Genomic DNA, 24,015 nt, shown 5'->3' with positions numbered 1-24,015 from the left:
GCCCCCAGCCATTATCAGAGACCCGCTTTTAACTGACTACTGTCTTTTATTTGAGGAAATATGGTATGTATCTCATGTGTTGATTTAAAAAAACAAAAACAGAAATTTAAAGAGGAACAAAAAAACAAACAAGTTGGTGACTGGAAATAAATCTTTTGAGGAAAATATACAAATATGAACCTTCTTGGTCGTGGTATCAAACTTCTCCTCCTTGGACTTCAACTGGTCCTTCAGTGTCTGCACGTCTTTTTCAGCTTGCTCCTTCTTCAGCTGTTGCTCCTTCTTGCTGGGACCCTGGACCGTATCAAGACATGTGACTGAACGTACTACACAATGACCCATATGACCAGAAAATATTAAGCATCTGACTTTTGTTGGATAAGAAGTAAGAAAACTCAGTTATACATGTAGTAGAGAGGCTGCATTTCAATCTGTTTCAAAGTTTTAACATGTGGTTTCCCCTAAAAATAAACTAATAAATAAAATAAAAATTCAAATTCTCTCTGCTGCTCTGATAAAGTTGTTTATTGCTGCATAATTTTATCTGTTAATGAAGTTAAGGAAGAAATTCATTAATGACCAGCAGAGAATTTGTCCTCATTCACAGTCTAGTGGTGATAAAAGGTGAAGGAGGCATCATTACACAAAAATAATGGATATAATATCTTTATGAATTTGCTTTGTCAAGGTGTTTCCTTGGATGACTCTGTTGGAAATGTCAGAGTATCATTACATTTATACAATGAGCACTTACCCATAACTTGAAAGCTTTCATTTTCTCCAGCTGGGAGGAGGGAGAGATGAAGAGAGACATGGTTACAATATTAAATAATGTGAGTAATTATACAACCTGATGACACAGTTACACTAAATCCAATATGAAAACATAACTTTATATATAATCAAAGGGATTTTATATGCAACATGTTACTGAGAGGAAGTAAGTTTAAGAAAGTTAACATGGTGTATGGATCCATTTAGTTTTCCTCAAACAGCAGAGATGATGAGACATTTCAATAAATACAGAAGGATTTAGATGAAGAGATGAACCTCTTTTTCCTTTGTCTCCAGATCCTTCTTCAGGGTCAGCAGGTCTTCCATCGTCCTCTGATTGTCTTCATGGAGCTGCAGCAGCTCCTTGAACAGATCACATTCAGCTTGTTTGTGTCCAACCTGAAGGATTAAGAGACACGAGATGAGAGAAATGATCATGTATTAACATTTAAACCTTTAATACTACAAACTGAAATATGTGACAGATTAAAAACTCAGGTTTCAGTCTGGACTTGTCTACACTATAGATGACATTAAGAATGTGACTTTAAACTATAAGATGAACCTTCTTGTTCTTGATCTCCAGCTCCTCCTGCTGCTCAGATCAGAGATGAACAGACAAGATGCAGGATGTGATTTTATTTGGGCATGTGAGTAAAGACATACATCATGACACATGAAAGACAGAATATATCTCAGGGTTTGAATTTACACACAACAGAAAAACGTGTAAGACTTTGTTCACCAGTTCATGCAGTTGTCAGAAAATACAAACAAATCTTAAACCAAATTATTTTTAAGGTGAACTTTGAGTTCTGCAGTGTTTCATCCTGCCAGAAGTAAATCTAACACATCACTTCCTCTCCTGGTTTTGTCTTCTGTCCTTTCATGACTTTAATACATTATTCATTAAATCAAACACTTCCAGTGATCATAAAGATAAAAAGCTGAACTTAATCACAATTAACTGCCTGATTGATTTAAGTGAAGTCATTTGTGCTCCATGTTTCCTCTTTTGAAACCACACGTCTTGTTTCTTTATGTAAATATTTATTATCTTCTTGCTCAGACCAGACTTTTATTTCTTCATCTTATCTAAGTTGCTCTTGTTTCTTTTTTCCTCAGTTTGAAATGACTCTGTTGTGTATTAACTTACATGTTTGGTCTTTTTTCTTTTTTGAGCGAGAGGCTGCATTTCAACATCATCACTTTTAGAAAGATTCTCATTTTCTCCTCTTTCAGTTTTGTACATCTGGTTTCTCTTGGTCTCTGCGTAAAAATAAAAGCAGTAGAATTAAAGAATAAAATACTTTTACTCATATTTTAGCAGGTTAGGTGATGTCAGTCTAACAGGAGATAAAATAAACTATAAAAATAAGAAACCTGACAATATGACTGATTGGAAGTAAAAATAAACACAATGAGGAACATTTTTCAGTAATCCATAACCTATAAAATACTGACATTTTAATCTTTTTAATTTAATTTACACACTTAAAATTTAGATATGAGTATTCCCATTAAAGCCTGTGAGAATAACTTGACATTTACAAAGCACAGCAATTGATTTGGGACTTACTGTTTTGTTTCAATATCTGCACAAAAAAGAATGAAATAAACAAGATGCAAACAGCCAAACTAACAGCCAAACCGATTATGGCAGGAGAAGAACTGGACTGGACCTTAAAGAAATCATCTGAAATTATAAACATACAGAATAACAGTTATACACGTCAGCTATTTGAAATTAAAACAGTAATCACATTATTAAAAATTATAACATTTCTACCTGGAACAATAATGTGTGTCTCTCTGATCTGGTTGATGTTGTTCTGTTGGACTCTACAGGTGAAGTTGTTGTTGTGTCTCTTCTCTACAGTCACTCTGCTGCTGACAGTATAGAGGTCATCAGGACCTCTGACTGTCTCTGTAGGTCCAGCAGAGAGGAGGTTTCCCTCACTGTCCAGCCAAAACACCTCAGGCTGTGGATACCAGCCTTTAGACTCACACTGTAACATCACTCCTCCTCTGTCTCTGTCAACACCTGCTAAACTGATGACAGGTGAGGAGGCAGCACCTGATGATGAAGGGAAAAAGGTCATTTTTAAAACAGTGGTGAGCAACACAATCACCAATTAAAAAAATAAGAAAGATTTACAACTGTAAAGCTAATTTAATACGGTAAAGCATGTGTGCTCCGTATCTGATGATCAGTCAGTTTCTTAAATCCTTAACTGTGGATCATATTGGACCATTAAACACAGTTGGTTCATGAAGTGCTGATCGGTTGTCACATATCTTACTGTTGCCAATGCTAAGCTGGAAATTCAAAAAGTTAGTAGCCATGAACCCTGAATGTATTTGATGTCAGAGTGATTTTTCTGGGAGTTTAGAAATACAGTAACTGTTGAGCTTTTGGAGCCACAATGACATAGCAGTATTCAGTCCTATAACACTATGGTGGTTGTACAGATAAGTTATAGCCATTGTTTGGAGTTTTGTCTGTTATCTTATTAACTGGCCATCTTCTAAACCTTTCCCCCAGATCAATGTTAGACCCTTTTGCAGATGTTTTGACTTGTCAAAGCAGGAAAAGCACAGGTGGAATTATTAACATTAATGATGCATTGCCGCATTACATTTAGGTGAGTAGTGTGCACGCTCACTCACTGACATGGCCAACTCTGACAATTAATGGAGCCATTGTTAATGTTAATCATTTACATCTGTGCTTCTCCTGCTTTGAAAGGTCAAAATGTCTGCCGTGAAAAGTGTCTATTGTTCAATCATAGCTCAGCAACTATGACTATCAAGTCTTTCTAAAACCAAAAACACAAGGACACAATTGTAAGGAATGGAATAAACAGTGTATTTGTCTGTCATAATGTAAGCTGCTAACATCAGCGTGCCATGACTAACTAGCTTTACTTATTACAGTAGTAACCTAGCATTAAGGCCATGAGTTAGCATCATTAACTATCTATGAAGAACTACCAAGTAATATATAAAATCTTTTCTAGGTTTATTGTAAAAGGAATCAGTTGAAGACATTAAATTGTCAGTGTTGATTAGTTTGCTGATAAAAACCTTCAGAAAATTGTCAGACAAAAAAATTGATGGGCATGTATTAAAAAATAAAAAGCCTGCTTCTTTGTACATGTTTCTGACATAAAGGACCCATTTTACTATATTTATTTAAAAAATGCTAAGAATGAAGTGTTACATTTGCCAGTACTATCTTTGTAAACTGCTGTGCTAAAACACAAAGTTTGACAGACATAAACAGTTCTTGCAAAGGGTCAGTTTGTATCTGAATGTGTTTCCTGGATTATGACATATCACATAATGTGTATGTTAAACTCTTGTATCTCATATATACCTACATTAACCAGCTAAGAAAATACTTTCACCATAACATCCATTTACTGAGCTGATCTATAAAAACCATTAACCCTCATTTAAACTGTGGTTTAAGGACTGTGGTTGTTCTTTTCATCTCTGAACAATAATGGCTGAGAGCTGTGTTGATCCTACCAAAATTATTTATTTCTTTGCATAGACGACACCAAACTGCACTATAAATACATACTGTACAATATGTACAAAAATTTGTCTACTTACCAACAAAAAGTTCAACAGAAGATTGTTTATTGAGTGTTGGAATGTTACATTTGTATTTTCCCTCATCAGAAAGTTTCACTTTAGAGAGTTTCAGTGAAATGTTTCCCTGCTTCAGCTCATCAGTGAACAGTGATGTTCGTCCCCTGTAGGATGGATGTATAGTTTGTATGAAGTCCTGATGAGCACGCTGCACATGGACACATATGGAGTCCAAGTCAGATCTGGTCCACTCCAGTGTCATGGCAGCAACATCCATGGCAGGTTCCAGATGACATGGCAAAATGACGTCATCACCAACTGTTGCCACTATTGGCTGAGATGAACCAATTAACTGGGACTGACCTGGAAAGAAACACAAATGTTCATTCATTCCTGCAGTAAGAGCTAGAAAGATAAATCTGTCCATCTCTTTACAACTATTTTAATTTAAAGTGTTGTGTCTGACATCAGTTGGACACCTGAAAGACAGAAGGTGGTTTGCTGACATGGAAGCATTTGTGTGTCAAAGGTTTTCATGTTTTTGGAGGGGTTTTTTGTTGGCCACAGTATAGACTTGTCTCAAGAAATCAAGCAAGCAATATTGGTCAGGTAGGCAATTCAGTCATTCACCACTTTGGTCCAAATATATCAACAATTATTTAATAGATGGTCATGAAAGTTACCTTTACAAGAGTGTGTTAGGAGAAGACTGACAACCAAAACACTGAGGATTTTGAGCGGAGATTGAAGGGATGGTCTGTTTGTCTGGTGAAGCACCCTGCAGTTCTGTAATTTGTACAGAGATCAATGATACAATAAATGCAAAATACGCTTTAGAATTGGTGTTTGGGCAAAATAACTAAACCAGTCAAAAATAAAGTCATTCCTGAGTAGGCTTAAAAATTAAATATGTTTTTTTTTAATCTCAACCGTTTTGTGGACTTGGCTAACCCCATCTACATTTTCAGTTAATAAAGTCCTCCTTTTTAGTGGCTGCAACACATGAAAAAACAAAAATAACCTCCATCTACTACATGATATATACTTGATATATCCTCTTCTCATTGATCCCTTGTTTAAATTCAAACCTTCACTGGCAAAATAATTAATTCCTACTTATATAAAAGTAAGACTTACAAATAATGGCAATGTGTCCATGAAATAGAGTTAAACTTTCACTTTTGACAATACAGATGGACCTATAGTTCTGTAGCTGTACAAGCATATGCAATCTAATCTATGTATAGTGCATTTAAAATGGAGTTATACTTTCACTTTTGTTGCCAGCATGGTTAAGACTGTTTCTTACTGAATTTTTAATATTTTGACACAGTCGGACTTGTTTAATCTTTTAGCCTTCATTAGAGTTCTCTCTATGATACAAAGTTGATTGTCTTCAGTATTCTCTATAAATATGATAAAACTTTTCAATATCCACCAGTTTGATGCCCAAACTTTTCCTGTTCAAATAACACCAAAAGTCAGACTGATTGAATGTGATAATAATATCTAAGTTACAATCATTCGATATTTAAAATACATGAAATTCATGTGTGGTCACAATTTTTCTCACACAAAGGTTTTAAAATATACTTAATAATCTGTTACAGAGTATTACTGCAGAGTTGTTATTGTACGTAAGGTGAGACAGAGTTTTAAAACAGAAGTTAGATGAAACATGTTGAAAAAGCTAAATTAAATTCAGAAGACAACGTACCTGCTGTGTGATGTCGGTCATTTCATTAGAAGTCTGTATTCATTGATAGGCTCCTGACCTAAAATTGCTCTGGCTTATTATCTGTCCAGTGCTCATATGTTGCAAGGTAGAAACAGCCCTGCTTTTCTTCTCCTCAACTTCCAAGTGTAGCCAATCAGTGTTTTTCCCACTATTGTATTGTCGTTGCCTCTGAAATATCAGCTTGTCTAGTTAGGTGAGAAAGGCAACTAAATACCAGAGACACAGTACTCTTTTGCAGTCCAACTGCCTTTAATAAATCACTAAAGCGTCTGCATACAGGCTCCCTGAGCTCTGCAACAAGAGAGAAGCCCACTGAACAGCTCACACAACACAACCGTTAACATAAGTACCTCGTCTGCAGTCACACTTCTCTTTCAGCAGACCCCTGTGTTTTGCAAGACAGTCAATAAAAATTCCATATATGGTGTTATGCTTGTCTTGTACAGCTTCCAGTTCTTGCATTTTGTTCCTCTTTCCCAATGATCACTTCTTAAGAATCAGGGTCACCATGTATCATGCACGTCAGATAACCTCTTTCCTAACAGATGAGACATTCATTTCATTTACACAAACAAAGTGCGAAACATCTCGGTGAGACATCTTACTTAAAACAGAAAAATGTAGTTACAGCTTATAAAAGGTCAATAGATAAGGTCAAGAGTGCATCATGTTCTTTTAAGGACAAAGTTGATCAACTGAATACACTTCTACACTGGATTAATGTTCATCAAAGTGTTAATATAATAATATAGTATTTTCTCCAATAGTCCACTTCCTCCACAGTATTGTTTTTATTGTGGACCAACAGCAACAAAGTCACCATTAAAACCACATTAATGAGAAAGCCCTCATGTTAGCGACATAATTAGTAAACAGTATTCCACAATTTAAATTAAAATGGTACAAAGTAAATTGAATTTGAGATTTACAAATGACTTTGCTCTTAATCACAGGCCAAATCTAGAAACATATAAATGAGTCAAACATAAAAAACAATATGGTGATTGGTTCTGCTTTTCTAAGCTCAGTTTCACTTTGAGTATGTTTGTGAGCAGCTGAACTTTGAGCTTGTTGCCTGGTAACTGATCACTAATATGAAATAATACAGCTGCAATCAAAACCATCATTTATCTTAGCGATGATGGAAAAGAGGAGTGTTCATTTGATAAATGTTAGGTCTGCTATTTTATTTCTGCTAGACATTTTTGTTACATATACAGTATCAGGCATTTCTATAAAGTGAGAGAATAGGACAGACATTACCCATTTAAATAGAAACATCCAAAGAATGAGATTTGTGTCTGCAAAGTGAAACATTCAGTAGTCATAAAGGTGCATCTGCAGCAGCACTGTGGCCAGTGTGACACTGCCCCAATGAGTTTTAGATTTAGATTATCACTACATTTTTTGTAGTGCTAGTTGTCTTTTTCCGCATCCGGGAGTCCAGGAGAGTCCGCTAGCATCCACGTGATGTAAATTTCGTCATCAGAGGGTGTGCACGTAGGCTCTGTGTGGACATCCGTGTACCTGCAATTTGTTGTGTCCGCACAGAACTGTCAGCTCTAGTCCATGCGGTCACAACACTGTGTTCCTGTAGAAGCTAATCTACTGCGCATGGAGCGTGTCCTCCAAGTGGACCCCAAAAAGTAATATAAACAGAATAACTACCTGTCCATGGTGTCCACAGCTGTCCATATACACGTCCGCTCAAGGGTATAAATGAAGCTTTAATCATTGGCAAGGGCTTGAATGTAACGGACATTCATTTATATGTTAAAGTTGCGCACTGCAGGTTTAAGCATGGAAGACGCATTGATAACTCTCGTCTCTTTTATTTACTCTTTGATTTGACAGGCTCACAGTCTACAGGGACACCATAAGTTGTTAAAGCAGTTCCCTTAGTGATTTAATAAACTTAGCACAAAAAATAAGGAAATTTGTGTTTGGTAGATCATTTCTTTTTTGTAACAATGGCAATAAATCTTATACCGATGGAAAGCCTGTTTATTTCCCTTTTAAATGGTGCCATATTTGTAAGGAACATGCATTTGTGGGATGAGCAGCAGAGCTGAGTATGTGGGTTGCGCCAATAAAAAATTTGCCAAATCTTCTCTGCCAATGCCAAACAGCTTATTCTGCCATTGACTCTTGTTTGGTGTTTGGTGGATTGGATGATTGAAGTTTGAAGAAACAAGATATATTGGCAATTAAACAATTTCTTCATTTAACAAACAGGAGCCTCAGTAGTGTGTGGAAGAACCATACACAGCCACAACAGCCTGGCACCTCCTCCTCATGCTGGTCACCAGCCTGGTCACACACTGCTATGGGATGGCATCCCATTCTTCAACCAGCATTTGTTGCAAGTCAGCCAACATGGTTGTGTTGGTCACTCTGGCACGAACAGCACGCCCAAGCTGATCCCACAAGTATTCAATGGGGTTGAGGTCAGGACTGCTGGCAGGCCATTCCATCCTCTCCACTCCCAAATACTGGAGATAGTCTCTGATAAACCCTGCTCTGTGGGGGTGAGTGTTGTCATCTTGGAGGATAGAGTTCAGTCCCAGACTGTGAAGATATGGGATTTCCACTGGTTGCAGAATCTCATCTCGATATCTCTCTGCATTGGGATTGCCTCCAATGATGACAAGCCTCATTTTTCCCTGTGAGGGAGATGCTGCCCCACACGATCACAGTGCCTCCACAAAAAGATGTTACTCTACTGGTGCAGCAATCAGCATAGCGTTCTCCATGTCTTCTCCACACTTTGACTCTATGATCCAACTGCTGTAGGCAGAATTTGGACTCTGCTGAACATAACGTTCCTCCACATGTTCAGGTTCCAATGCACATGTTGCCGACACCAGCGCAAACGGGCCTGATGGTGAAGGGCAGTCATGGCAGCCTGGCAGCCCTATGAGACCAAAGACTGACTGCGTGCAGTCTGTTCCAGATTGTCTGGGCAGGGAGCCATCAGCCATATCGTCCTGCAAACCTTGACTGCAAATCTGTAGAAAACAGCCTACGGTACCTAAGTGCTGACAGGGTGAGGAAACGGTCTTCTTGGGACGTTGTCTTCTTGGGATGCCCACTTCACGGCCTGTCTCTGACATTCCCCGTTATATGGAACTTGGCCTTCACTTTGGAGATAGTACTAGGACTCACTCCAAATAATGCCACAACTTGCAGAACACCAGCTTGAAGTTGCCTTATCGCACGGGCCCTATCCAGATCAGTCAAACATGGCATGCCAATTCTTGGAGCAGACACCTATTGATCACTGTAGCAGGGCTCATGCTCATACCTGGGGGTACCAGAAGCTCAAAACAAGAGTCAATAGCAACAGCAAAATAAGCTGTTTGGCATTGGCAGAGAAGATTTGGCAAAATTTTTCATGGGTGCAACCCACATACTCAGCTCTGCTGCTCATCCCACAAATGCATGTTCCTCACAAATGTGGCACCATTTAGAAGGGAAATAAACAGGCTTTCCAACAGCATCAGATTTATTGCCAAGAAGTATTGTTACAACAAAGAAATAATCTACCAAACACAAATTTCCTTACTTTATTGAGCTAAATTTATATTATTCCAGGACATATAGTATGGTGACAAAGTCTAGTGACCAACCCTGAATGTCTCTTCAAAGCGTATCTTATCCATAGTCATGTTGAATGCAGCAGTTTTACTTAATTGAAGAACTGTTCCTTTTACCTAATTAAAGGATTTGAATTTACTGGGTATATTTACGTATAACATTGGAGAGCACTGACCAGATTACTTTCTAGGTTTCCTGAAGCAATGATGTGCAGAGACTCTTCAAGCAACAGGGGCAAAAAAGTAAAAAAGATCACCTTTACTGTCCACAGGGCAAAGGTTATACTAACTTTAGGGATACTTGAACCAATCAGAAAGTCAGGGATGTTCGACCCCTCTTGACTGAGAGTCTATAACTCAACGACTGTCAAACCACAGGAAGAGGAAGTTCTGACCTACATTATAATTAAGCTGCATTCAGTCTGACGCTCAGACAGTCAGCAGCAAGACAGCATGGAGGTCACAGCTCTCTGCTTCAGACTGTGTGAGTACTCACCTGTCATGATTTCTTCTCTTTTTATACGTTTTTCATAATCCTGTTCATCAAAATATTTATGTCTGATGTACAACTCTGTTCCTTTGTTCATCCAGTGATGCTTGAAATCATTCAGCTGGGGACGCAAGTTCAGGAAAGTGGTAAGTAACAAATACAAAATCCTAAAGATTATTTTTTTGCATCACTCTCTCCCTCTAAAGTATCAAGGTAGAAGGTTGACATGAATCTTTTGAATCTATGATGTAATTTAGGTTCCTAAAATTTTGTTTAATGTATTTTGTGATAGGTTCAATCACTAATTAATTAATGTCCATGTTGCTAGTGAAAACTTGAATGAATCTTGCAAAGTGAACTAATTTAAACAGTTTCTGTCACAAGGTGGACGCACCTACAATCATTTGTTTTGATCCAGTTCTGGATGTTTCATCGGACACTTCTTAAATAAAAATTACTTTTCGGTTTCAGATGCAGCTTTTCTTCGTATCACTCCAAACAGACTGCAGCACTTTCAGTTTGACTCAGTTTCTCTCGACTGTGTTGGGTTTAATGACTCGACTCAGTTGAGAGTGATCAAGAATACTGAGGGATTTACACCAGCATGTGTTATTAAGAGGACGTCAACAGGGTCCTTCTGCACCCTTGATAGAGCCTATCCTGAAGAAAGTGGAGAATACTGGTGTGAGACTGATGGAGGAGAGAGAAGCAACAGTGTCAACATCACTGTCGCTGGTACAGTATATTTACTGTGTTTCTGAAACCGCTACATATGCATTTTGAACTGGTAATTATCTGTTTCTCACCCAGTATGTCCAATATGGCATAACGACATAATGTATAAAATCATTTGTTCTCAGATCAACATGTTCAAGATGATCAGGTTTACTGTAAATTTGGTAGATTTTATTGAATGTATATTTTTCAAAATCATGGAATCTGTATAAGGGAAGAACATTGAACAATGAGCCATCGTCTATGTCCCATGTTGCCAATATGCTCCTTATTAAGAGAGTAGATGGCTAAACTTCATCATTTAACATTTTATAACCATTCATGCAGAGTCAGGGTCAAATCAGAACCTTTCAATGTTTGAAAGTCTGTCTGTGGTGAAATCTAAAATAATTTCTTTAATTATGATAAAAATCACAAATTAACTATGGTACAGATATGTGGGAACCTCTGCCTACTGCTGGGGTTAGGGTTAGTATTATATATATATATATATACATATATATGTGTGTGTGTGTGTGTATATGTATATGTATGTATATATATGTGTGTAATTTTTCTGTTTTGTTCTGTCTAAATCTGAAACGCATTGCATTCAGTGAAGAGCTTGAATTTGCAGTCAGCAAAAGATGGTGCGATATGACTAAAATTTAATTTGATATCAAGGTAATGGTATTGGATGTGATTTTTTTTCACTCCAGTCTCAATTTTTCCCAATTTTCTACTGTGTTACTGCAACGTTGTACATAAAACATATTTTTAGTGTTTTTCAATATGTTGTTCAGCTGGTTCTGTGATCCTGGAGAGTCCCGTCCGTCCTGTGATGGAGGGAGACGATGTGACTCTGCGCTGCAGAAACAAGGCAAACTCCGCCAACCTCCGAGCTGATTTCTACAAAGATGGCGTCCTCATGAAGAGCACTGCAGCAGCAGAGATGACCATTAACAATGTTTCCATGTCTGATAAAGGACTCTACAAGTGCACCTCTGATGTTGGAACATCACCAGAGAGCTGGTTGGCTGTCAGAGGTGAGACACAAGAGTGTATCAAAACAAAATAAAGATGATATTTTAATGGTTGTATGACCAGATAGTGCATGGTAATGGCAACCTTACTTATGAGAAGTGATTAAAGTGTGTCATGCAGTAAGACAACGACCCTAAAAACACAAGTCATTCTACCAAAGAATGGTTAAAGCAGAAGAAAGATAATGTTTTGGGACAGTTAAGTCAAAGTCCTGATCTTAATCCTAAAGAAATGCTGTGGAAGGACCTGAAGTAGGCAGTTCATGCAAAGAAGTTGAGACTGTTCTATAAGGACAATGGGCTAAAATTCCTCTGAGCCAATCTGCAGAGCTGATAAACAATTACCAGAAATGCTTGGTTGAAGTTATTCCTGCAAAAGGGGGTCACACCAGTTACTGAAAGCAAGAGTTCACATACTTTTGCCTCATACAAATATGTAAGATTGGATAATTTTCCTCAATAAATACATGAAAAAGATGAAAAAAATTAATTTTGTTTGTCTCATTTGTTTAATTGGCTTCACTTTACCTAGTTTTAGGTAAATATCTGATCATGGTTTAGGTCATATTTATGCAGAAATACAGAAAATTCTAAAGGGTTCACAAACTTTTAAGCAGCACTGTATTTCCAGATTGTTTATATCTGTAAATACGTTTAATTGTTTAAATAAATGTTTAATGTGTCACATGATGTGACGTGACTTTCCCCTCCAGGGATCAATAACGTTTTGTTTTTTTTCTTACAGTCTTTGCAGCACATCACAAAGATACTCAGTGCTCTTCCTCAGACGACACCTCAGATCAGTCCTATCATATTTACCTCGTCTTAAGGACTGTGTTCACCATTTTGATGGTGGCTCTGCTGTTGCTGCTGGTGGGACTACTTCACTGTGGGAAACTCAAAGTTACATTAAAATAACAGATACCTGCTCACATGTAAAGGTAGCTGCCAAAGTAAGGATGATGCTGGAATGATTTTTATCTTGTAAGATAGTTTGGTCACAATGTTAATGAATTAGGAAACATGATTAAGCGATTTGGGTTTGACGTCCCTTCAGCAGAGTTAACATGAGGGCAGTAAGCATGCATTGTCTCTTCTGTTCCTGGTGAACCATCACACTTTAAATACACTATGATGGTGTTTTGTTTATTTTTTCATTTTATTTCTCATGTGTATAGTTCTTATATGTTTATTGGTTGGTAGGATTGCCTAATTGTGTACCAGTAAGTTTTATGAGCACGTACGAAACACTGTGGCGGCTTTCATCAAGCAAATTAGCTACATAAGCTGTTAGACTTGCTTCATATGCATGTATATTTGTACATTGGCTGAAGAGGTTAAAATAAAAGGTTGAAAACCACAGAGGTAGTAGGCAGACATGTGAACTATTTTGAAAAGGCGTGACTTATATCTTTATCTGTGTTTTGTTTTAGATGCTGCAGATTCAGGTGATAATTTGAGCTTCTAAGATGAAGCTGCATAATTTAGAGAAACTTACAAGGTAAGACAAAGCTGGGCATAAATTAAGGTGTTAAATATACAAGATTCAAAGACTTTATTGTCAAACACACAGAGCAGCAGGTTACACATTACAATGAAATTCTTACTTCATAGTCTGTTTACATTACCGTTTATATTAAAAAGGAGAAATAAAATAACTATCTGGAATGGCACAGGTTAAGAAGTTTAAAAGCAATTAAATACAAAATAAAACAAATATATAATAATAAAGGTGTATACTGATTGTACAGGTTAATACAGTTTGTTCAATAAAGAGTGAAGAGTGCAAAACTTGCTGTGTTAAAAGTCCTATGTTTATAGCAGCATAACAGAATAATGTAACAGGGAATATAGATAAATATACTGTTTAAAAATATAAATATAGGATATAAATTGGGTTAAAACTTGTCTGATTGCCTGTGGGAAGTGCTACTGGTTTATATAAACTGCTGCAGATCATCTTTTTTTATGATGAAAACAATGTTCGTATTATATAAAAAGCGATAAAACAACATCTGGGTGTAGACTATGTGGAGAACGGTTGAGTTAAGATTTAGGCTATTTTTATGTGTTTTATATATTATTTCACTGACCCACAACCTGAAAAATAGTTTTAATGCTGTAACTATCAAGTTGATCATTAATGCTAAGCATAAATGACCATAATCATTGTTTTGTGTGTTATATCATCATTATTTTCATTCAAATGTTTCCATTGATTTGTTAGGTTTTTTTAAATAATTGAATACATCGGTTGTGATGTGTAGTTTGTTCTGGTTTACAGGTTTATGATCTATATGTGAAATCATCAGGTTCTCTTAGCAGTGAGGAACTGGGCATTGCTAAGATGTGGACAGATAGGTAAAACTGTTCTGTAGTAATTTACATTTTCGTTGAACTTTGGGCACTTATGAATAATTAGTGTGCTTATAGTAGACTGTGACTTTCAGCAGTAACAGAAAAATCCAGTGTTTATAACAAGCCCACCCCCATACTTACCTGAGCAGGTGGTATGTTCCAGTTAGGTGAGAAGGAGATGGTAAAAAGCCATTCAGTGGTCAATAGGGAAGAGAGTAGTTTGCAGCTTGCTGCAGATTTTATTTGTTTGTGACTATAACTGAAGTTATTTTTGTTGAATTTCCCATGGTTCATTTTTGCTTCTGTTTCATTGATATTTTATTTTTAATAAATATCACTTTTTGTGCACATATTCCGGTCTGCCAACCTGTTTTATTCCAACATCCCTTCATAGGTTTCTAGTGGCCAAATACCATCTTCTGCCCTTGATATTGGGTGACAGCAAAACAGTCCCCGATACAGTGTGTTTCATGTGTGTAAAGTTTGCATTGTCTTTAAGATGGCATACAGATCCTCTCACTGTCAGTCTCGCAGAGAGTGACTTGCACTCAGAGCTGCTCTCAGTCCCCCTGAGAGCCTGCAGACATGACTGTGGAAGCGTTGTAAACACCCCTTGATGACGTGTTACAGAACTGTTTACACTGAATCATTCTGAAAGTGCAACAGTCAATGGGGAAACTCAAACACTCGTATGATGGCGTATCTCAGCCAAAATCTGCAAGCACAAAGGAGATCTTACACAACTCAAACAGCCACACACGCACATTATTTTTGCGAGTGGTTTCACAGCACACATGCACAGAATATTTTTGCTTGCATAAGCAATATTGTAGCCTGCAAGGAGAAACCATGCTTTGAATGCGCATACAATACGAAGGAGGTCATTGCTCTCCTGCTCGCTCACAAGTGTTTTTTCTTTTTGGCAGTAAGTGGGCAGACCCATTGATGTATGAAGGGAACTGGATACAGCATCAGAGGCAGGGATCCATTTATTCCTATGAAAGTTGCTCAGTGGTGCATGAAGCCAAAAAAGGCAAATCTGCTGTAAAGAAATTATGGATGATTACATACTTTGCATGCTCTATGGGTCGCATACGCCCAGAGAGCATGCTCACTAGAGACAGCTTACACAGCTAACTTCTGGTTTAGCCCTCCAGCTAACTTAAATGGGGATAAAACGATTCAATTTTGCAGCTCCTCTAGACTTTCCAAATGTGATCCGACCAAATTGATCGAATTCTGAGTCATTTTTCGGGGGTTGTGATGCTTAAAAAATTTTATCTGCTAATTTACAGACATCTCATTCACAATGTAAGTCAATAGAGAAAAAGTCTGGGCCAGTGTACATCACCTAACGTTGTAATAACCTGGTTTAGCTGGGATACAATCACCACTGTATCCCTAAATATAATTAGTTTAGCAGGTCCACCATCTTGGGCAGCTAGGTACGGCAACACCACTTGGACAAACTATATAGACCAGTTCTCTATGAAAAGTGCCCTGAGATAACTTCTGTTGTGATTTGGCAAACAACAGAACTCAGACAAACACATTCAAGTACATTGCTCAACATTTTGCATACATTAAAGTCAAGTCAATTTTAGTCATATAGCGCCTGGAACAATATCGTGTGTCTCTCTGGTCTGGTTGATGTTGTTCTGTTGGACTCTACAGGTGAAGTTGTTGTTGTGTCTCTTCTCTACAGTCACTCTGCTGCTGACAGTATAGAGGTCATCAGGACCTCTTACTGTCTCTGTAGGTCCAGCAGAGAGGAGGGTTCCCTCACCGTCCAACCAAAACACCTCAGGCTCTGGATACCAGCCTTTAGACTCACACCGTAACACCACTATGCTGCTGTTCTTTGAGGTAACATTTATGATTGGTGTTGAGACAGCTCCTAATGTTGACAGGAGAAATTTCCATTTCACTTCATGCTTCATTAACAGTCAAATGATACCGGGTTAATTTTGACCGAGGAGGACAACAGATGTCATTATGTGCTGCCATTAAAAAATTGAAATAGTTTCAAACAGTATACTGACTAAACTTTGACATATACCAGTCTTTGACAATCAATCAACATATTTTCCTTTGATCTTAAATATAATTAAAATTATTCATAATTTCTGCTCTTTTTTTACTCAAAAATGAAGTAAAATTTCAAGTAAATGAGGTCTATTGGCCATAAATTCCATAAATAAGTGTAAAACTTGTATTGAGTTGGAATGAAGTTGGCTAAAAATATGTAACACATAATTAGGTGATAATGTGTACTTTATGCTTGATAAACAGTCAAACCGGACTGGATCAATTTTGACCCGGGAGGACAAAAGTTGCATGGTCGACGAGAAGACAACAGGAAGGTTAAATAATGTTGCCTTTTACAAAATATAATGGTCACATTAACATATATTATATCTAATGATTATTATCTGAACTTTAACAAATTACTATTAATTAACTTATTCAATGACTTATACATCACAATCACTTATTTATCTCAATTTACATAAACTATTTAACAAAATACAGACTGCACTACCGAATTAAACACACATAAACATAACTTGGCTCCCACAGTGTTGTTGAGTGTGATTTCCCATAAACCATTACCAATAAACCACAGGGGAAATAATCTGAGAAGAGATTAGTGGTGATTACATGACAATACATGCATGCAGGATTTTAAGATGCACACACTGACATGTATTCAGTTTTCAGAATGAGGCACCACAGCTTCTCTCCAAAAACCAGAAAATGAATTACAGTTTTGAAAGTCGATCTCTGAAATATAAGGGAAGGGAAATTTATGTTGTATCCATTTTCTGAGCTATTTGAATCCCATCTCTTACATTACAGTCAGGCAGTACTTCATGGTAAGTATGAACAGCAGGAACAATTACAGAGACCATTAACTATTTCTGTGTACATATGGGCTTTGAGTTTTCTATTAAGAATTACTTTCACACCAACTGTTTGATGTGATGAAATTGCACCATTTTAACTACACTTTTTTGAGTTGCCCTCAAGTGTGACGTGACAATGGAAAAAATAAGGGTAATCTCCTGAGATTTTCACCCAACAGCAACAATAAGAGTCATTGCTGTAAAGTCCGTTACACTGAAGGTCTAATCTCCACTTTGAGCAGCTACAACCTTTAAACACTGATTACATGTTCGCACATCATTAATTTCATGCAACTATTATTTAAAAGAAGAACTTTTGACATTTAGATTAACTTTAACAGTCCTTTCTACATGGTTTAAAGTATATTATCAATAAATGTAGTAAAATAGTGAATTAAGGCACGTCTTATTGTTTCATTTACATACTGTCGGCAAGTAAAACAGTACTTCTTCCACCACTGTTAAAGTATGAAATTATATTCAATAAGTATTTCCTGCCTTTATCTTGAAGTTTCACTTTAGAAGGAATGTAGTTTTGACTTTTATACTCAAAGGAGTTCATCATTCACTATAAAAGGTTTGTATAAAAGTTTGTAATTGTATAAAAATACAGTCAAACTTTTAAATGTATGAAAAATTCAGCATTTCTAAGGCCAATTTAAATAGACTATGATGATGTAATGCCTTATGAAAAAACGTAAAAAATTTGTTTTTGAATGCAAAGTACATAGTCTGCACATTGTTTTACCAGTCAAAGCTTTAATTTTTTTAACATTAAGAAATGATGACATATCCAACATTTAACATACATAATAAGTAATACATTTTACTTGGTCTTATCTACAGTATGAAGAACGCTAGTTCTCTTTTCTGAGAGCAAATGTGAAAGGGTCACAAATAGAAAGTAGACTTCCTCATTTCACAAGTCAGATGTCATGTAGTGTGTAATTATGAAATACAGATTATCAGAAGTAAATGAAAATCATTTTTAGTCATTTTAAGGCAAACTGTCTCTTAACTGTGGTATGGTTTTTCTGAGGACTGTATATATTTACAATATATTTAGACCTTATAAAGTTTTATCGTACATGCAACGTAACCACAGTCTCATCCTGGGTTAACCTACAGACTCAGAGACGTCAACAATGCAAATTTGCATTACTGACAATTCTTACTAAATAACTGCTCCAAATCCAACACCTTTGGACTGCTCCAAAGATGTATCTGAAGCTTGATTTAACAATGAAAATCAAGCAGTAATTATAACAGAGGGTCACATTTAAGATTAGAACAATTCTCTTGTTGCATTACTGGTCTTGGGTCTTTTGGTTGTGGTGACTCCTGGTGGTCGTATCACAAAAGGACAACAAAAATATCCACATGGATGGTCTCAAAGCAAAATGTGTAGAGTTTCTTTCAGCACAGTTTATACAATTTGAATCGATTCATTTATAGAATGTATCCCATCAAAATGAAAAGTTGTATTTTAAGTTTACCATTAGAATTATTTATAATGGATGATATACGGTGGCCTTGAGGGGCAAAACACAATAACATTCTACAAATAACGAGATGTCATTCTGAATACAGTGACTCTCTGATCAAAAATGAAGTACAAAAGTATAACACAAATGAGGTATATACACACTAATATTTATACTACACAGGCCATCAAAATAAACTGAAAGCAGATGTTTCCTGGTTGCTTAATTCTTTTTTTATAACCTAATTTTTCAAAATGTGAGGCACCATAGTGACATATAACCAAGGTAAATAACAAAGAAAGAAAAAAATGGTAAAAGGACAAACAATAACAACAACAAACACAAAAACGCAAAAAAAGCAAAAATAATAATATCAAAACTAATGAAAGATAACATAAAGTACAAAACACTCATATATATACCCTCCAAACCCCTTCCCCACTCACCCCCTAATCCATACAATAATCCATCCATGTATACATTCAAATTCATATTATTCACAGGTCTTTCTCTCGCCTATTCTATCACTGACCCCCTCATCCACCCCACCACCGAAAACAGGTCACTCAATGATACAAGTTGAATTACATATACCATCAGGGTAAGGTGAATGCTAATGAATAAAAAGAAGGGTACAAGTTAAATAACCAATCAATATTTATTTCATAAACATGATACAACTGGAAAGAGAGAAACAAATAATTAAATACATAAATAGTAATAATGCTGTTAATAAAAATAATAATTAAAAAAGGATGAAAAAGATAAAAGGGTGTGCTTCCCCTGTTGACTCCTCCCAATATCTATTTTATCTAATAACAATCTATTAGCTGTCTGAATGTCTAATGAAATTATTGTAGACTACTTTTTGTTAAGCTGAGGTGTAATATCTTCATATCTTCTGCTGTAACATTTTTCCCATATGTTAACTGCTCCATTTCTTTTACTTGCTCTATTAAATCCTTCAGTTTCTCTACACTAGGGCTTAGTTTCTGAAGTCAGTTTTTTGTTATAAGTTTAAGAGCAGTTATCCTTACATTCTAAAAAGATACTCATCTTCAGTTCTGACTATCCCCTTTGGCATTTTTCCTAACAAAATGAACTCATGGTTAATTTTGAGGTCCATTTTCAAAACAGAAATGATTTCTGTACAGATATTTTTCTAGTAAAAAAGAAGTGTGTGTTAAGTGTTAAGATATCACATTTTGTGAGCAGTTGTGGACAATTATATAGCCATCTATACTAATATTGGGAACCACTGGTGTAGAGGACACATTGACAGGATGATACAGTAACACACATACAGCTAACAATTATGAGCAAACTTATAGCTTAATACAACATATATAGCTATTGTATACTGGCAAGAATTGCACAACAAACTACATTTATACATTCAGGATTGTTAATACAGTTAGAGGTAGTGAGGTTATTGCACAAGTTTTCAATTACATTAGATTATATGTATGTATATAAAGGTGAAATAGAATTGTAGCTTTTTCAGACTAATTGTTATCAAACCTTCTGTGGCTGCTTTAAGTGTTGAGAAGTGTAATTTGAGGGAAGAAGCTGTTCTTGTGTCTGGTGGTTTTGGCTTGTAGTGTTGTGTAGTTATGTCCAAGGTCTGCAGTGACTCTGGAGGTGTACATGTTCTGGAGGAAGGGTAACGTGGATCTTTTCTCCAGTCCTGACTGTCAGTTGCAGTCTGTTCTTGTCTGGTTTGGTGGTTGATCCAAACAAGACAGTGATGGATGTGCAGAGAACAGACTTGCAGGTTAAACTTCCTGAGCTGATGCAGGAAGTTTATCCTCTGCTGGGCGTTTTTCTGTAGCAGCTGTTTCTTGCTCCAGTAACACGTCTGTCTTCTGTGTCGTTACCTCATTTAAATCTTGATTGAACTCATACCTAGTAAACTATAAAATATTAAGTCATTTGTTATGTCTTTCCAAAATTACACATATCTGTCATATTATGTTCTGGTTGAGTTTAGGCAACTAAAACATTTGATTACGTTCATCTTCACAGTTAAAGGACAAAAGACAGGATGCAAACCCTGATCTTGCCTGCTTTGCTTTGACTGATGCTTACTCTAAATTACTCTATTTTTTAAATCTAGCTTCCAGTTAGCTACAGAATTAGATTAGAAGAGCATTTGAATGTTTTTAAATCACACAACAGCTTTGGTCCATTGCAACTTGCTGACTTGCTTGACATTCAGTCAGATCTTAAGGTCAAACTAGGACCTAAAGGGTACAGGGTGAAGTATGTATCCATTATACTAAAATAGTGAGGCATTAAGGCCAAATTACATAAAATAACTAATAGACAAACTCAAATATAAAAAATAAATAAGTAAGAATAACTAAAAATAGAACAGAGGCTAGAGATACACTGGAGAGATACACTGTACAATGATGTTAATATGCTATAGTATAATACACAGTACATTAGTGCAAGTCAGGTGGATATTGCTATAGTAGTAAGGTGTGTGATTGTTCATGGATGTTAGAAGCAAATAAAGAAGAAAAAGAGGTAAACAAATATCAGCTAAAAAAAAAAAACATAATCAAAGTGTAGCCCAAAGATAACTAAGTGAGACAGAGGGTGTGTGGATGGGTGTAGTATCCTGAAATTTAAAAAAGACAAGTAAAACAATACCTTAATCTCGATCCCCACAACCGACAGGATGACTATGAAGACACCACCTAAGCTCAAAGCCAAGATACATTTCATATGCCAAGGCAGGGCTGTGAAGATATCAATTGAAATGATAAACCACAGAACAACATGGTATTTATGTTAATCATATGATACATTTATTAATCATTTCTACCTGAAACAATAATGTGTGTCTCTCTGGTCTGGTTGATGTTCTTCTGTTGGACTCTACAGGTGACGTTGTTGTCGTGCCTCTTCTCTACAGTCACTCTGCTGCTGACAGTATAGAGGTCATCAGGACCTCTGACTGTCTTTGTAGGTTCAGCAGAGAGGAGGTTTCCCTCACCGTCCAACCAAGACACCTCAGGCTCTGGATACCAGCCTTTAGACTCACACTGTAACACCACATTTGTGCCGTTTCTGTTTATCACCTTTATGAAAGGTGAAGAGACAGCACCTAAAATGAGAGAGTGGAGATATAATTTTCCTGCAGCTGATACAAGTTAATCATTATAACAGTGTGTCTCCTCTGAATTCTCACCCACATCTTAAATTTGTGTCGTGTGTATTTTGTTTGTCAGGTTGGACAGAACAACCAAGCCAATCAGAGTCTTTGCTTGCAGGTGGCACTAAAGTTATTGACATACAAAGCTGTGTTCGAGTCAGACAATGATCCACCACCTCCATGGTTTGGATCTGCTTAAGTTTGGGGAACTAAAAAACTTATTTGCTCAAGGTTAGGTTGCTTTTTCATGTCTTTTTCAAGTCCTAGAGGTGCTCAGAATCATGGAAAGTTTGAATGACAGTGAGTAAGTGGAACTTGAGTTATATGTGTGCAAACTGTGTCAAACGGATTCATTAGGATACATACAAACACATAATAATGGGCCAAATTAAAACAGATATTAACCATGTACAGATATAACTAATAAGTGTAAATATACTAAAAATCTGTAAAGATAAAATGTGTCTATCTCTTTAATGAAAGGGGAACAGATGGAATTACTGTCCAGTACTGTGGTCAAGTGTGTCAAATAAAGACTTGGAAAAACTACAATCAGAAAAACATCATCAGAAGGCACATAACCTTGGGTTGGTCATTGATGAAGGACAGGATGGTTATTTCCCTGCTTTGTTTTATTATAAATATTTAATTGTCTAAAATCACAAATGTCCTGCTTTTCATATAACAGTAATGACCATAACGATAATACTCTTGGCATGTAGCAAGAGGTTGTTTTTCACTTCCTGCCTCACAAAATAATGCAAGGCAACATACTGTTATGTACAAAAGAATAAAATATGGAATGGGTTGCCATCACATGTTACACATTTAAGAGTAAAACTGTTTTTTTAAGACTTTTAAGACCCAAAGCACATTTTCAAATGTCATGTAAAAACAAACCTATACATGAATATATATCGTCTTACCAATGATAAGTTTGATGAAAGCAGCCCGACCCAGTGTGGGAGCAAGACATCTGTATGTTCCCTCATCAGAAAGTTTCACCTCAGAGAGTCTCAGTGAAATGTCTCCGTCCTTCAATTTGTCAGTTAGCAGTGATGTTCTTCCACTGTAGGACGGCTGTTTATTAACCACAGATTCTTGACTGTTCGCCCTCACATGGACAAACCCAGGGCTCAGGTCAGGTCTCACCCACTCCAGCCTCAAGTCAAAAGCATTGATCGCAGGTTCCAGGTGACACGGCAAAATGATGTCGTCACCAACTGTCGCCACTATTGGCTGAGATGGACCAATCACCTGAGTTTGACCTGAATAAGAAACAGATCTGTTTTTTAATTCTTGCTGTCTCAACTGCCATTTCACACAACAAGGCTCTTTGTATATCAGTTTGTAGGTCATGATCTACTTTCGTATCAATAACTAGTAAAGTACAGTACATCAGTCTCCATAAAATTGCAGTACAGTACAGACACAACAACCTAAAAATTAAAAAAGCTGCTAGTACTCCAAATCTGGTGGCTATCAATCAGTTTGCACATTTTTGGGGTAATAATTTGGAATCATTTTTTAAAGTTAATGAAGTTTGTGTTCATTGAATCCAGCACACATAGTGCTATTTAAGTAGTTTGCTTTGAAATTACCTGCACATGACTGTAGGACAAGAAAGACAATCATGTGATGTAAAACCAAAACTGTGAAGTCACTGAAGGTCAATCTATCACTGGGCTGTATTGGATGCTGCATCATGGATTTCTGAAAGCTGGACAAAAAAGTTGTAAAATGGAAGATAATGCTTATTCAAATTGTATTTATGATATTTTCACAAATCAAATATACAGTGTGTCATCACTTAAAAGTAAAGGAATCTTGAGATAATAAAAACACTTGAGCTAAAGAAAGTTATGATGTAACTACAAGGTAGTTATATCTTGATTTGCGATCTCTCTTTTTCTTGTTTGGCTCATGCCTTTTTCTTTACCAAAGAATGGGGAAGGTACAGCATATCTGCCCTTCAGTGATATTGTGCTGTATATCTGAATGCAATATCTGGTTGAAGGAAACCTTCATGAACTGTCAGTGACAAAAACAGGATGCAAACACTCCTTGAAACAAAACTACGTACTTTTTTGAATACTGTGCCGCTTTGAACAAATTTAAAAAAATAAGAGAAGTTAAATTCTATTTGACG

The 24,015-nt window shown here is 36.5% G+C and overlaps 4 protein-coding genes across 9 annotated transcripts in view; 1 reads left to right on the top strand and 3 right to left on the bottom strand.

Moving 5' to 3' along the window:
• Positions 1 to 6,596, bottom strand: part of LOC137174201 (butyrophilin subfamily 3 member A2-like) — a 56,368-nt gene extending 49,772 nt beyond the window's left edge. Inside the window, exons 1-9 of one of the 2 annotated variants that reach the window (XM_067579373.1) lie at positions 6,092 to 6,596; positions 5,058 to 5,160; positions 4,396 to 4,737; positions 2,564 to 2,851; positions 2,354 to 2,470; positions 1,931 to 2,043; positions 1,051 to 1,173; positions 755 to 784; positions 181 to 294 (exon numbers count right to left, since the gene is read on the bottom strand). In XM_067579373.1, coding sequence (XP_067435474.1) covers positions 181 to 294; positions 755 to 784; positions 1,051 to 1,173; positions 1,931 to 2,043; positions 2,354 to 2,470; positions 2,564 to 2,851; positions 4,396 to 4,737; positions 5,058 to 5,160; positions 6,092 to 6,112 — 1,251 coding nt within the window. In that variant the 5' untranslated portion in view covers positions 6,113 to 6,596. The remainder of the gene's footprint in view (positions 1 to 180; positions 295 to 754; positions 785 to 1,050; positions 1,174 to 1,930; positions 2,044 to 2,353; positions 2,471 to 2,563; positions 2,852 to 4,395; positions 4,738 to 5,057; positions 5,161 to 6,091) is intronic. The other variant, XM_067579374.1, reaches the window with a different exon arrangement.
• LOC137174193 (zinc finger protein 850-like) overlaps positions 1 to 24,015 on the bottom strand; it is a 343,824-nt gene that overhangs the window by 134,953 nt on the left and 184,856 nt on the right. The window lies entirely within an intron of this gene.
• Positions 9,829 to 24,015, top strand: part of LOC137174196 (butyrophilin subfamily 3 member A2-like) — a 69,074-nt gene continuing 54,887 nt past the window's right edge. The window contains exons 1-4 of one of the 4 annotated variants that reach the window (XM_067579362.1): positions 9,829 to 10,192; positions 10,300 to 10,344; positions 10,670 to 10,933; positions 11,716 to 11,958. In XM_067579362.1, the coding sequence (XP_067435463.1) occupies positions 10,162 to 10,192; positions 10,300 to 10,344; positions 10,670 to 10,933; positions 11,716 to 11,958 (583 nt within the window). In that variant the 5' untranslated portion in view covers positions 9,829 to 10,161. The remainder of the gene's footprint in view (positions 10,193 to 10,299; positions 10,345 to 10,669; positions 10,934 to 11,715; positions 11,959 to 24,015) is intronic. The other 3 variants (XM_067579361.1, XM_067579363.1, XM_067579364.1) reach the window with 3 other exon arrangements.
• The window catches only part of LOC137174205 (butyrophilin subfamily 1 member A1-like), a 38,105-nt gene continuing 32,029 nt past the window's right edge, over positions 17,940 to 24,015 (bottom strand). The window contains exon 7 of one of the 2 annotated variants that reach the window (XR_010925303.1): positions 17,940 to 18,419. The gene's annotated coding sequence lies outside the window, so the exon portion shown is untranslated. Of the gene's footprint in view, positions 18,427 to 24,015 lie in introns of both variants that reach the window. The other variant, XR_010925304.1, reaches the window with a different exon arrangement.

Source organism: Thunnus thynnus, chromosome 22, assembly GCF_963924715.1.
Source record: "Thunnus thynnus chromosome 22, fThuThy2.1, whole genome shotgun sequence".
Classification (NCBI taxonomy): domain Eukaryota; kingdom Metazoa; phylum Chordata; class Actinopteri; order Scombriformes; family Scombridae; genus Thunnus; species Thunnus thynnus.
The sequence above is the reverse complement of the archived record's forward strand: the minus strand, read 5'-3'. Positions and strand labels throughout refer to the sequence as shown.